The sequence below is a fragment of the Pezoporus occidentalis genome, unplaced genomic scaffold (assembly GCF_034315485.1).
Source record: "Pezoporus occidentalis ecotype Australia unplaced genomic scaffold, CSIRO_AGI_Poc_V1 ctg313, whole genome shotgun sequence".
In the NCBI taxonomy this organism is placed as follows: domain Eukaryota; kingdom Metazoa; phylum Chordata; class Aves; order Psittaciformes; family Psittacidae; genus Pezoporus; species Pezoporus occidentalis.
In genome coordinates, this window is record NW_026915084.1 from 381,850 (window position 1) to 396,272 (window position 14,423).

The 14,423-nt window shown below is 56.2% G+C and overlaps 2 protein-coding genes across 11 annotated transcripts in view; one reads left to right on the forward strand and one right to left on the reverse strand.

The window, feature by feature from the left end:
- Positions 1–1,466: 1,466 nt before the first annotated feature.
- Positions 1,467–6,770, forward strand: SLC2A4RG (SLC2A4 regulator). 2 transcript variants are annotated; one of them, XM_062628323.1, is made up of 7 exons: positions 1,467–1,763; positions 2,619–2,728; positions 2,814–3,058; positions 3,699–3,799; positions 3,889–4,156; positions 4,253–4,335; positions 6,730–6,770. In XM_062628323.1, the coding sequence occupies exons 1-7, from the start codon at positions 1,564–1,566 to the stop codon at positions 6,737–6,739; spliced, it is 1,017 nt and encodes a 338-aa protein (XP_062484307.1). In that variant the 5' UTR covers positions 1,467–1,563; the 3' UTR covers positions 6,740–6,770. The 2 variants fall into 2 exon arrangements, with proteins under 2 accessions (XP_062484307.1, XP_062484306.1); XM_062628322.1 differs by lacking the exon at positions 6,730–6,770 and adding an exon at positions 4,422–4,901 and having other exon boundaries at positions 1,468–1,763.
- Positions 6,771–10,164: 3,394 nt separating this feature from the next.
- Positions 10,165–14,423, reverse strand: part of ZBTB46 (zinc finger and BTB domain containing 46) — a 43,768-nt gene continuing 39,509 nt past the window's right edge. For all 9 annotated transcript variants that reach the window (XM_062628328.1, XM_062628330.1, XM_062628334.1 and 6 more), the window contains one exon: positions 10,165–11,154. In XM_062628328.1, coding sequence (XP_062484312.1) covers positions 10,768–11,154 — 387 coding nt within the window. In that variant the 3' untranslated portion in view covers positions 10,165–10,767. The remainder of the gene's footprint in view (positions 11,155–14,423) is intronic.

Sequence of the window (14,423 nt, forward strand, 5' to 3'; positions counted from 1 at the left end):
CCTGGGAACCGCTCTTGCGCCCCACAATAGAGACGATTTCCCCCCCAACAGCAAACACCATAAGTTCTGGGGGAGCCTATAGCTGATGGGGAGCCCTACAGCCAACTGCAGTGGGTATAAACCTTTAGGGGGGTCCCCTACAACTTTCGGGGTGCGTAACTTTGTGGGAGCCCCATAACTTGCGGCGAACCCCTATAATTTATCAGCAGCCTTATAATTTGGGGGAGCACAACCTCCCCCCCCCCAAGTTATAACCCGTTCAGTTTCAACCCCATAACTTGGACAGAGCTGTAGGAGGTTTATGGTGTCCTCCAGGCTGACGGGAGCCCCGGGATTTCGGGGGGGGGGGGGGTTATTTGGGTTAAAATCAGGACTTTTTGGGGTCATCCTGCAACTTTTGGGGACTTTGGCGGGGGGGGGGAGGGGGCGGGGATCGGGTTCATGGGGTCCGGTCCCAGCACTAAGGGGGGAGGGGGAAAGGAGGGGTTGGGGGGGGGTTGGGGGGGGGTCCGGTTTTGGGGTGCCCCCCCCCCGGGGTTGAGCGCGCGCAGGCGGGAGGGCGGGGCGCGCGAAGATGGCCGCTGGGCCGGGGGCGTGGCCGGGGCAGGGCCGGGGGGGCGTGTCCCGGCGCGCCAATTGACATCTGGAAAGAGCCAATCAGAATGGTCCGAGCGGCTGCGGCGGGGTCGAGCTGACCAATAGCGATGAGGTCGGTGGGCGTGGCCTAAGAGCCGGCGCCGACACCGGGCCAGCGCTCCCCCGGGGCCGGGCCGCGGCCGCCGGTGCTGCCGCCGCTTCCCCGCATGGAGGGAGGCGGCGGCGGCGGCGGCGGCGGCGGGGACCGGGGTGGGAAGCGGGGAGGAAGGCGGAGGGCGGGGGGTGGGGGGGCGGTGACAGCTGACAGCGCCCGCCCGAAAGTTTCCCTCCGTTAAAATGGCGCCGGGAGGGGGTAAACGGGGGGGGGGCACCCCACGTTTAGGGTGGGATTTGGTGCCGGTGAATCCCGGCTGGATCTGCCCCGGGGGGATCCACTTGGTGCTGGCAGTGCCCCGGGGCTCCTGCCTGGGGGGGGATCTGCCCGGGCACGGGGTGCACGAGGGGCGCGCTGGATCCCTGGGTCAGGCCCACTGAGCGCTTCCCGAGGGGTCGGTGTGGGATGCAGATCCGGGGGGGATCCCGCTGGTGGGGCAGGCAGTGGGTGCGCTGCTGTCTCTGCTAAAGGCAGGGCCAAGCCAGCCCCTTGCTGTGCAGAGCTCTGGGGGGATCCCCACTGGATCAGCGCAGAGCAGGATCCCCTTGGTGCTGTCACTGGGCACCTGGATGCTGCCACCTTAGGGCTGGATGCCGGAGGGTGTCAGGTCTTCTCTGTGGCTATCCCGCTGGATCCCCGCTGTGTCCATAGGGATCTCCCTATGGAGGGATCCACTGGCCGGATCCCTCCCTGCTCTCACCTCTGTGGAGCTCCAACCTAGTGGGGCCTACCCCATAGGCACCCACTGAGTGGCCAGCAGGGTCCTGGCTCCCTCCCCGTCCCGTTGTCGGGATTCCCACGGGATCGATCCCATGGGATCCACACTGACACCACCATCTCTCCCCCCCCACCCTTCCCAGGCTGCTCATCCCTGCGGCGCTCGGGGGCTGCCGGCGGGGGCCGGGGGGTGGCTGGAGCCCGGCAGCCAGGAGGCGATGCTGCGGGTGCTGGACGCGGGGCTGGAGCGGTGCCTGGCGCTGCATTCCGCCTACATCCCGGTGCCGCGGCACAGGTAGGACCATGGCACCAAGGGGACGGGTAACGGTGACCGGGAACACCCTGCCCGAGCCGCCTGTTCCCCGGCAGGTTTGACACCGGCTGCAGGAGGACTTTGGTCGCTGTCTGCAGCACAGGGGCTCTGGTTGGGACCGCCTGGCCCGGGGCAGCAGCACCGGGGCTCTGGCTGTGACCGGCTGTGGGGAGAAGGATCCGGTGCCGTACATGAGCCCTGGAGCAGTTCTGGCTCTGGCACCAGCACTTGGGGTTCATTGGGCATCACTGCCCTCCAGTGCTGTATTTACCCATCCCCGTGGCACCAAAGGCTGCAAAGTGGCCCCGGAGCTTTTTCTCTTTAATTCCATTTTTCATAGTTATTTCCCACCTCAGGAAGTTGTTTGGCCCCAGCTCAGCACCAGGATGCAGGTACCGGTGCCCTCTGGTGCAGTGGTCCCCATGGGCACGCAGGGTTCCTCCGCTCTGCTGTGGTGAACAGCAGTGATTTTGCTGCCTGTACCACTGCCTGTACCACTGCCTGCACCACTGCCCAATGGCGTTCCCAGTCAGGCTGCTGTAATGATGCCCAGCATCATCATCCACAGCATCTCAGGGTGCTCCAGGGCACCCATGGGTGCCTTTGCTCATAGTGATGCTCCCGGCATGGCGCAACCCAGTGCCACCCATGTTCCCCTGCACTGGGCACTGGTGAGGCCGTGCCTCGAATGCTGTGCCCAGCTCTGGGCCCCTCACTACAGGAGAGGCGTTGAGTCAGGGTAGGGGTTCCCGGCACCTCAGTGGGTGACAGGGGGGGATAAAGGCTCCCAGGGCCTCGTCCATCCTCACCTCAGCCCCTCTTTGCTGTCACTGGCAGGAAGCTCTCGGGCAAGGCCGGCATCGACGAGGTGATGGCAGCCGCGGTGCTCACCAGCCTCTCCGCCAGCCCCCTGGTGCTCGGGCACCCTCCGGCCGCCCCTGCACCAGGTAAGAGCGTTCCCCCGTGCCCCATCCCTGGACACGCGTCCCCGCGCCAGGTCCTGACCTTCCTCCTCCTCCTCCTCCCCACCAGAGCCCGGCGGTGAGGTCTGGAAGGAGGCTCCGGCCATGTCCTCCAGCTGCAGCAGCAGCAGCAACACCAGCGGGGACTGGAGCTGGGACCCGGCCAGCGACCGCTCCACCCCATCCACGCCGTCCCCTCCGCTCTCCAGCCACGTCCCCAGCACCTTCCTGCCCGCGCCGCTGCCCGACGAGGGCCCCGACGAGCCCAATGGCACCCACTTCGTGTTCGGAGAGCCCGTCCCAAGGAAGAGGAAGGTGGGGATGAGGGAGGGATGAGGGTGGGGAGGAAGAGGAGGATGCGGTTGGGGATGGGGATGATGGAGGGATGAGGGTGGGGAGGAAGAGGATGGGGAGGAAGAGGAGGATGCGGTTGGGGATGGGGATGATGGAGGGATGAGGGTGGGGAGGAAGAGGATGGGGAGGAAGAGGAGGATGCGGTTGGGGATGGGGATGATGGAGGGATGAGGGTGGGGAGGAAGAGGATGGGGAGGAAGAGGAGGATGCGGTTGGGGATGGGGATGATGGTGAGGATGAGGTTGGGGATGACAGGATGCTGTTGGGGATGGGATAATGTTGGGGATGGTGTTGGAGTTGGGGATGAGGATAATGATGGGGATGAGTTTGGAGATGATGGGGAGGAAGAACAGGATGCAGTTGGGGATGGGGATAATGGAGGGAATGAGGCTGGGGATGACGGGATGTTGGGGATGGGGATAACATTGGGGATTGTGATGGAGTTGGGGATGCGGATAATGATGGGGATGAGTTTGGAGATGTTGAGGATGGGGATGAAGGATGCGGATGGGAATGGTGGTGGGGATGAGGCTGGGGTTGGGGGTATCAATGGGGATGACGCTGGGGAGGGGGCTGCCGTCCTGATGCCTCTCTCCTGCAGAACTCCACCAAGGTGATGTTCAAGTGCTTGTGGAAGAGCTGCGGCAAAGTCCTCAGCAGCTCCTCAGGGATGCAGAAGCACATCCGAACCGCGCACCTTGGGTGAGCACACAGGGTCCCCCCCAGGTACCCCAAACCCCTCCCTAAGACACCACCCCCCCCCCCCCAACCATTCCCCTCTCTCCCCACAGCCGTAAACCCGACCTGGAGCAGAGCGACGGCGAGGAGGATTTCTACTACACGGAGCTGGACGTGGACGTGGAGTCGCTGACGGACGGGCTCTCCAGCCTCACCCCGGTGTCCCCCACCTCCTCCGTGCCCCCCGCCTTCCCTGGCCCCGAGGCGCAGGGACCGGTGCCCCCGGTGCTGCTGCCGAGCCCGGACCTGGCGCTGGGCTCCCCCCGCAGCCCCCCGCAGCCCCCCGGCCTGTGCCACGTCCACACTGACCACGCGTACCAGGTGAGCAGGGGACGGGATGGGGACGCACGGGGCTGCTGGGAGGGACCCCATCGCCATCCCCCGGTGCTGACCCACACCCGGCTCCTCTCCCCACAGGGCTGCCCCGTATCCCCGCGGCCACCGGTACCCCCGGCAGCGCCCGCCCCACCGCCGCCACCCAAGCCGCCCGCTGTGCCCAGGTGAGCACCGGCATCGCCTCCCCGTCCCCTTCGTGCCCCTGTTGAGCGCGTCCCCAACCCCATAACGTGGCCCCTGTGCCCCACAGGAGGCCGCGGGGGGAGGCCAAGAAGTGCCGCAAGGTGTACGGCATGGAGAACCGGGAGCTGTGGTGCACGGCGTGCCGCTGGAAGAAGGCTTGCCAGCGCTTCCTCGACTGAACCGGAGCCACCGGGGCCACCGGGGCTGCAGCATCCCCTCCTTCTTGCACATTTTGCACTCGAGGTGCCTTCGCGCCCCCCCCCCCCCCAAAAACGCCACCCCGGGGTCCCCCCGGACTCAGGGAACGGCCCCCCCCCCCACCCCAAAAGCTTTATGCACACGGAGCTTGTCCCCCCCGTTGTTCCTTTGGAAGATAAGCTAAACGTGCCCCCCCTCCCCTATGCCAGCACTGCGGTTGGAGGGGGGGGGGAGCTGCCGGCTGCTTTTGGGGACCCCCCCATCCTGGGGGCTGCCCATGGCTCGGATAAGCTGTGCCTGCACCCATGGGGGGGGGCTCAGTAAAGGAGAAAGGGGGGTGTGTGTGTGTGTGTGCGCCTGTTGCCTGTTCCTGCCCCCCAACCTGCTCCTCAGGGGGGCACCCCCAGTGCCCAGGGCAGAGGTGGGCGCCTGCCCCCCCCCCCCCCCCCCCCCAAAAGGGGTTTTTACTCTTTGTATCCCCATTTCTCTCTCTTCGTCTGGGGGAGCCGGGGCGATGCTCCGGGAAGTGCCTGCAGGAACGCGCCCATTTGCACTAAGCCAAACTGCACAAAGAGGTGGCTTTTTATTGGGTTTTCCCCCCCCCTTCCCTTCCCACCCCACCCCCACCCACCCTGGTTTTTATTTTTTTTCCTCTCATTTTTATTAATTTTGGGTTTTTGTTCCTTTTCGTGTGTTTTTATTTTTTAAATAAAATATATGAAAATTCCTATTTTTAGAGAACTCCCTCCCAGGGCAGTGCCTGCAGAGGCCTCCAAACCTGGGTGGGTTTTAAGGGCCTTTATTCCCTTCAAACCCCATTCCACCCCCCCAAAACCCCTTTTTATCCCCCCCAAAACCCCCTTTTCTCCCCTCTCATCCTATCACGCTCACAGGTTCAGGGCTGGGTTTGGCCCAGCCCCTTCCCTGTGCAAGGATGGGTGGGATGAGGATGAGGATAGGGATGGGGATGGGTGTGCGGCCGGCCCAGGGCAGGTCCCCATTGCATTGGGACCCCCGTATTGCAGGGTCTCCCCATTGCAAGGGGGGGGGGGGGGTGTTGGACCACATCAGCCCTATGGGCTGGTGCTGTGCCAGGCTGGGCCCCCCCCCAGCCCCAGGGCTGGGATGCATCAGATCCCGAAGGAAAACAATAAATGTTTGGATTCTTTTTTAAGGATTCTTCTTCCTGATTCCTGTGGTTGAGTGGGGCTCTGCATGGGGGGGGAGCAGCCCTGGGCCCCTCGGGAGGGGGGGGGTCATAGAATGATCCCAGCATCACAGAGGAGTTTGGGGTGGGACCATCAAGCGCATCCGCTTCCAAGCTCATCCCACCCTTCCACTAGAGCAGGTTGCTCCCAAGCCCTGTCCCCTGGGGCAGGTTCAAGCCATTCCCCTTGGCCTGTCCCTACATCCCTTGTCCCAAGCCCCTCTCCAGGTTTCCTGCAGCCCCTTCAGGCACTGGAGCTGCTCTAAGCTCTCCCCTTCAGGAGCCTTCTCTTCTCCAGCCAGCTCCAGAGCAGAGCTGCTCCAGCCCTCACAGCAGCTCCTATGGCCTCGCTCCAACAGCTCTGGGCACAGGAAAGGGCCAGGCCAAGGAACATCACCCCCAGCCCCAAACAGCCCCAGGGTGCTCATCCCTTATCGTGGCTGCTGTCCCTGCACGCACCACCATCACCCCAACCGTCCCCGCAATGAGGAGGAACGGTACTGCCATCGAGCAATGAACCCCAAAGCCACGCGGGAAGTGTAGCAGCAATTATCCCGATTTATTGAAACGGATTGATCTTTGCAAGGATGCCTAAACCTAAACCCCATCACAAAAGGAATTCCTGCCCAGAGGAACGCTCCGGCATGCCCAACCCGGAGAGCAACTAGAAAAGAAGGTCGGCATTGACCTGAACTACATGTACAGCATCAGAACAACACAGCCAGGGCCTCCCACCAGAACTCCTGGATACCCCAAACCCTCCTCCTGCACCTCCCTGGGATATGAAACACATCTTCAATACAAACACAGGTTGATAATAATTAATATAAAGTCAGTATAATATAGAATATTCCCAGCCAAAAAATAATAATAATAATAATAATAATTAATAATCATCATCAATCTTCAAACTCTGTCCTGGGGTGGTTTTGTTTTTTTTTCTCCATTTCTTTTTAGCTTTATTTTCTAGACAGGTTTAAAGCACGTTGCAAAATAAATACCTCTATCTGAGAGCATACACACAGCACTCTTGACTAGGCGGGACTGCGGGGGATTCCAAACGAGAGAGAACGTAGGGAATAGCGACCCATGAAGTATGGCTTCTGCAGGAGCTGACGTGTCCCAAGAGGAGCTCAAATGAGGCTTCATTCTCTCTCCTATTGCAAAGGATTCCAGTTTTTGCATGGAGTTTTAGGGAGTTTCTTTGCTCAAGGGGGAAGGGACATGAACCCAAAACCCCAGCAGGACGTGGCTTTAGCAGTGGGAAAGAGGAGTATTTAAAGGTGGGAGAGCTAAAGCAGGACCTGAGGCCGGAGGAGGTTTCCTTGTGCATGGAGAAGATTCCTTCTGTGCTCCGAACCAGAGGGTTTCGATGGCAAGCAAGGGAGAAGGGCAACAGAAGGCAGGGGGACGGGCACTCTGCAGTCCTGCTCTGACCCATCCCACCACAGCCGCGGGGCTTTGGGGTGACCTTAAAATATACCCGAAAATGGGTTATTTGTGACTTTTAAAGAAAACATTTGGCAACAAAATGGACAGAGCTTTACAAGGGAGGGACGGGACCAGGGGAACGGCTTTAAGGTCCCTTCAACACAAACCATCCCATGCTAACGAACACAAGAAGCCCCTCCACTTGTTCTCCTTGCACACCCACCACCAAGCCCCATGGCCCTCAGCGCGTTCCCTGTGGGGTTTCGGTGGGGCTGGGGCAGGAGGGTGTCGCTCGCACCCCGTTGTGTGTGAGAGGGTGGTGAAGGGTGGCTGGCACACGCCTTGTACTCACAGAGTAGAAACCAAACGAGGACCAGGGAGGACATCCAGGGAGGAGCATCGAGGCTGGGTACAAATACATCAAGAACCCCCTCAGCTGCGAGTTATCGAGACCCAAAGCGTTTCAACTGCTTTACTCGGAAAGGGGAATCCTTCCTTTTGAAACCCAACCTGTAAAGTCCTATACACACACATCAATAGTTAGAAAAACCTAAAAAAGGGGACCCTCCGTGAAGTATACAAAGCCCTGAAGGGAAATACAAAGAGCCAGAGGTTACTGGAGCTAGTGTTGGCTGCAACAGGCAGAGCTGCTCTTCTCCAAGGGCAGAAGACACTTGCATAGGCAGTAGATCCCGAGAGGGGCCACGTGGAACAAGGGGTGAAGTCGTATAAAGTTCCAGCATTAAAAAAAGGAAGGGGAAAAGCCCAAATTCCCTGGGTTTGAGCCCAACGGAGCGTGGCCGGTTCCAGACTAATTCCTGCACTTCCATAGCAGCCACCTCCATCAAACCAGAGCGCTTCAGACAGACGTGGGGTGGCAGATGGGTTGGGTTGGTCTATGCAGTCGATGTTAGTCATACAGAGCATGGTGGTGACACGGTCAGAGTCAGCTTTTAGAGTGGATTTTCTGGTTTTCTCTCCATTTTGATACGTTCTTTGCATCGCCAGCTCAAAGAGGATGCCATTTCCCAAGGGGCACCACTGGGAAACACTTCCCAAGCCACTTGGTTTACTGCCCACCCTTCAAATAGCACAAAGGAAAGAGAACAGAAGTATCTCCAAAGGAATCCCAAAGTGAAGTGCTCCAGAATTCTGCGGACAAAACCCAAGGGTGAGGAAGAGGAAGGCTCAGACCAACATCTCCTGCTCCTCCTCGGAGGGTATGCCAGCAGATCCACACACCAGCGTGGGAGGAGATGGCCGAGATGGAATGTCACAGAAACCCAAGGGAATCTGAATGGGTTTGGGGTTAAAATGGATGGTTAAATAGATTTGCACGCAGGAAGAGCAAAGCTACAGCTATCTGTGAAGCACTGTATGTATTTGTCTACGTGTTACAGGTAAGGCTGCGAGTTCAGGACCTCCGAGACCCCCCATATTTACAGGATAAACGCCAATAAATACAGAGCTCACACAATGAGAGGCCAAAGTCAGGGTGAGGAACCAGCAACCTCTCTCTGGGACCCCCCCAGCTGCTGGAAAAGCAGCATCCAGGGGTCCAGTCGTCACGTTCTGGGGTGTTTATGTCCCTTCAGCTATGGGAGGGGGTTAACTGCTTAATAAAGATGTTTCAGCGTGACCCTTCCGCTCTGTGAGTGCTTAAAGAGGAGGGTGATCCCTTCTCCCTGCCCAAAAGCAACAAGTCCCACTTCGCTCCTTCAATCCTAAGGAGCAGCAGCAGCAGCAGCACACGGTGCTCACGTGGCCTCATGGAGCCCGAAGAGGATTCCAGGGAAGATCCATGTTTTGGAATCCCCAGCGGGCACCCAAAGCAACAGCTCAGGAGCTGCTGGAGACTCCCCATAAAGGGAATTCTGCCAGGAACTGAGGAGCAGAGAGAGGAATAAATGCCACAAACCCAGGATGTGCCTGAGATCAGGGAGTGAATGAAGAACCAGCTACTGCAGGTGCCAGGATTGAGGTTCCCACCACACTCCATCAAATCCTGGCACCGAGTGGCTGCAGTCCTTCCAGACTGTTTGCTTTAACTGGGGTTTACTGTACAAGACACTGGGTATTTCCATCACTGGATGGAACCAGGCTTTTCACTACGGACCACCAGACCTGCAAGAACATTCTCCATCCCACTGGGATCACCTGTCCCACCACGGGGGGAAAATAGCACCGTTAAGTCATTTGGCTTTCTGGTAACGGGTTGTCTTCTGGGCCAGAACCACCGTCACAGGCAGGGTGTAAAACTGCTCCGTGGCAAGGAAAAGAGTGAGGTCGTCAGCTCAAAAAGCACCAGAAGCAAAGAGGTGAAGGGTAAAAGCCAGCTTCTGCTCAGGAGCGAGACACTTCCAACGTGCACTGCTGCTGTCAGTTAGGTGGAGCTGGGAGAAGGCATGAACAAGGTAGAATCCAACCAGCTGGAGCAGTCCCAGAGTCTCTTTGGAGATGCTGGGAGAGAAACCTGGCTCTTAGATAAAATAAATTAGGTTTATTTGAAACTTTACACAGAACCAGTGCAGCTGAAGCTCAGTAGGAGTCCTGCCTACTCCTGATGCATGGGAACTGGGGGGAGAAGACCAATGTACCCAGGTGACATCCTGCCCCCATTAACATCTATAGGATGGGAGCAGCAGGATTTCCACCCAGCTGGGATCTCCTCACCTCGGCCTTTCCCAGCTCCTCCTGCACTTTGCCCAATGTTTTTGCTGTGGTTTGCATATATCTGAGAAAAGGCAGCTGAGCAAAGGGAAAGAACAACAGGTAGAGAATTACCTGTGTCCTTTACAGCAAAGGGTGCTTCTGGGAGCACCAACATGCATTGCAGCGCCTGTGGATAACCAAGGCTGGAAGACAGGACGTGGGCATGACACCAGTAGGTCCAAGAAACGTCATCATCTTCCTCTGTTTGATGGTGACTCTTTTGGAAGCTGAGAGTCCAAGAGAAGACTCCGTAAGGCTCTAATCTGACTTGCCTTTTGATCTATTTGGCTCCATAAAAAACAATTAAAACTCTCTTCCAACACCTTTGCCAAAAGGCCTGTATCACCAAGGGAAGCCCTCCAACACATCCATCAACCTGCTTTCCCAACACCAGCTTGTAATCCCACTGCTGCTGGGATTCAGCACACAGACAAGGTGTTAAACAGAATAGAGGAAAGAAACAAAAACCCAACCACCACGAAAACAACCTGCTTTGGACACAGAGCTCTCCCCACACAGGGTCAGGGTGGGAAGGGAAGGAGGACTCGTGCTTCACCCAGGCTCCCATCACGCAGTGCTCGCACCCTCAACCTCATCAACCCGACGGCTGCGGCCGGGGCTGGTGGTGGAGGGAGAAGGGGGAAGGCAAAGTCAGTGGTGCCACTGGGAGTGACCCTGCTAAGACAGTATCAGAGCGGGACAGAGAAGGACCGGTTTAGAAAACACGAGAGTTATTTTGCACACATGGACGACAACAAGGCTACTTAAGTTTCTTTTCCGACACACTCCTTCCTTCCCACCCTCCCTCCCCCTACAAACAAGAGAGCGGAACAAAAAAGAAAACCCCAAACAAACAAAGGAATCCCTAAGAAATCCAGGTAAAATCCTTGTCGTTCTCCCCAGAGTGGTCCTGCTCCTGCGGAGAGTCGACGTCCTTGTCGTCATCTAAAATCACATCATCCTGCGACATTCCCACGTCGTCCTTCCACTTGATGTCGTCGTCGTCTCCCATCTCCTCGTCTCCTTCCACTTTGATGTCGTCCGGGTCTTCCATGTACTGCCCTTCGCCGGGGTAGCACTCGTCTGGAGAGCCTTCTCCCCCGTTGTGGTCCAGGTGAGCGGCTATGCCTCGGCCAGAGCAGTCGGCACAGACGCCGTGGCGGCGGGAGCCGTGCTTTATCCCCACGCTGGCCGCGGACATGAACACTCGGTTGCACACCTTGCATACGTACTTCTTGTCTTTGCTGTGGACCTGGCGAAGGAGAATCACCACAACTGTTAGCGTGGAAGCAAACCAGCTCGGAAAAGACTTTTAAGCTCATCCAATCCAACCGTTGCCCATCGGTGCCGAGGCCACCACTAACCCATGGCACTGAGGGCCTCGGCTCCACCGTGTGTGAACACCTCCAGGAACGGTGACTCCAGCACTGCCCTGAGCACCCTTTGGGGAAGGAATTGTTCCTCAGCTCCATCCTGGTGCAGCTCGAGGCCGTTTCCTCTTGTCCCATCCCTTGTTCCTTGGGAGCAGAGCCCAGCCCCTCCTGGCTCCATCCTCCTGTCAGGCAGTTGTAGGGAGCAATAAGGTCCCCCCTGAGCCTTCTCTTCTCCAAACTACCCCCCCCCCCCCCCCCAGGTCCCTCAGCCCCCCAGTACACCCCACCCCAAGCACCAGTTCTCTGCAGACCAGAGCAGAGCAGCTCACAATCAAACGTGTCAACATCACATTAACTCCACGGTCTCCCTCCTGATCCCACTGCTACCGATAACCAAAGAGCAGGAGCACTGGGAATGCATCCTGTATCTGTCCAAAACTGCAGCTAAATGCACTCCTAACCTCTCTTCTGACTACTCTGGTGGCTGAAAAATGGCTTGTCACAAATGTTTCTGATCCATAAATCACGCTGCATTCCATGCCCAAGAATCACAGGCACACGGAGCTATCGCAGGGAATCAGTGCTAAGTGGGAAAATCTCTGCAGGATACCAGAGATCCCTTCAAGAGTCAAACTCCACGACACAATGACCAAAACTTCATACTTTGAGAAGCACAAAACCACCTCAGCAAAGGTGGAATCCACTGCTGCCTTCCTTTTGCGGAAGGCCAGGAGCTTGCTTAAAATGTTCACATGCCCTTCTCCCTAAGGAAACAGCCAAGCAGTGCAGTGAGAATGCCTGAATTCCAACACAGGGAGTCTCATCAGGTACTTTCATATCTATATATATGTATATAATAAACCACATATAAAATACATATAAAGATTCATTTTACTTACATATAGCTCAGTTGGAAGGGACCTACAACAATCATCTGGTCCAACTGTCTGACTACTTCAGGGCTGACCAATATACCTTACATTAGAGACATGTATAGTTTCTCTTTACATATATATTCTTTATATTTTTAATATAGTAACAGCACACTGGGGCAGCCCAGGAGCTCGCCTCAGTAACTGCCCTACCCCTGATCCACAGGAGATGCTTTGGGAAGTGGTATAGAAACAAAGACGGATCCGCCTTGTATCACACTGTCCAGTGCTTTGGACACTGAGCATCACCATCAGTCCCAGAGCCTCTGGGCCATGTATCCCCAGTACCTAACCCTTTCTTTATCTCATTTCTTCTTTTCATGCTCACAGCAGCCCATAGGAAAGGTTTTCCTGGTTCTACACAGCTTGCGTGGAAAAATCCTTCCTTTCATCCTAAGCCAGCAGCCCGGTGAGGCCAGTTCCCTGCTCCTGCCTCCACATGGGATCACCTGCTCTCACAACTGGATTCTGCATAACCCTGTGCTCATCCACAGCACCCAGCTGAGCTAAAGCTATTTAGAAGAGGACAAACTGACCCATCTTGCCCCCTTCAGCCCTCACAACCACAGGCCACTGGCTCAGGCTTTGCATGACACTGGTCCCAACCGTGTTCAAAGCCTGGATGCTCTTGTGATGTGCTCTGGCCTCAGGCTCTCTGTGCCCTGAGCTAGTCCCCATGATGTGCTCTTCAACTGCATCAAGCACAGCCATTGTGTTTCGTTTCTTTTTAAAGCCCTATGTCTAAGGTTTTTAAAGGCAGCTGAACAGGGCTGCTCTGAGGCATCCAACAGGATCTATAGGTATCACTCGTTTTAACTGCCAAAAGAATGACTTTCAGGCATCAAAAGCTGAACAGGGTTACAGAAAGTGGTCATGGGTACAAAAAAGAAATGATAAAACAGGTACTAAAATGACATGTAATTAAAATACCTGTTAAAAACCTGAGCACCTCTCTCCTCTCTTCCAACCCTGACAGTTTGGTTGGCATATTCGAAGTGAATATATTCCTGGATGCTGCTGAACAGAGATTACTCTTATTTCCCTTATCACCAAATTAGTGTTAAACACAGGAATGGTGTTTGTCCTTCAGTGTCTGACAATGGCATTAGAAAGACCATATTCTGACTAAATACTGATATTCCCAGGGAGAGAGGGGAACACATTGTGCTGACAACATGCTAAAGGACTGGAAAGGAATAAAGGGAAAGTTCTCAGAAATAACACCACGGCAACTTGGCACATCAGCCCCTTGTCCACCCCTGCGCAAGGAAGGGGATAACTGCAATGGGCAGCACTGCTGCTTGGCAAGCTCTGCATGGAGAGGGGCCTTTGGACAAGGGCCTGTAGGGGCAGGCCAAGGGGAATGGCTTGAACCTGCCAGAGGGGAGACTGAGATGAGCTCTTAGGCAGAAGCTCTTCCCTGTGAGGGTGCTGAGGCGCTGGCACAGGGTACCCAGAGAAGCTGTGGCTGCCCCATCCCTGGCAGTGTTCAAGGCCAGGTTGGACACACGGGCTTGGAGCAAGCTGCTCCAGAGGAAGGGGTCCCTGCCCATGGCAGGACTTGGAGTTGGAGGAGCTTTATGGTCCCTCCCCACCCAAACCCATCTGTGGTTCTGTAAGTTGTGTTACTGCTGTTCAACTGCCTTTGCAGGAAGGCACACAAGGGGACGCACATGCCTGCAGGACTGGGATGAGGGAACTAAAAGTTCTTTGGGGCTTCTTGAGAGTTACAAGCAGGGAAACAGGAATTACTCCAAGCACCTCCTCCAGTGCATTATTCTTTACACTCAAATTTTATCAGATACTATAAATATGATACATATAACAGAAATACAGATAAAGTTACTTAAATGACCTCAACAAATCAATTCTTAGTTACTACCTGTCAACACCCTATTTTTAATACCTCACTGCGTTAGGACCTCATAGCCACCATCCTCAGTATTTCAAATAGCCCAGATTTTCCCTAAAACCTTACTCAGAGGGGCACCAGAGCTTGCTGGGGTGCATTACTGACATAACTATATAGAAACTATTTGCTCTTCCACAGTATCACCTCTATACCAAGCTCCTTAGGATGGCAAATTAATTCTTACCTAAGAAATACTTAGTTTGGCTTAAAACATTGTTCCTGAAGGAGCTGTGACAAGCAGCCAGCGGCACAAGCCTACCTGGCTTGGAGCAGCTCTCTTTAGTAAAGTGACAATTCAGCACTG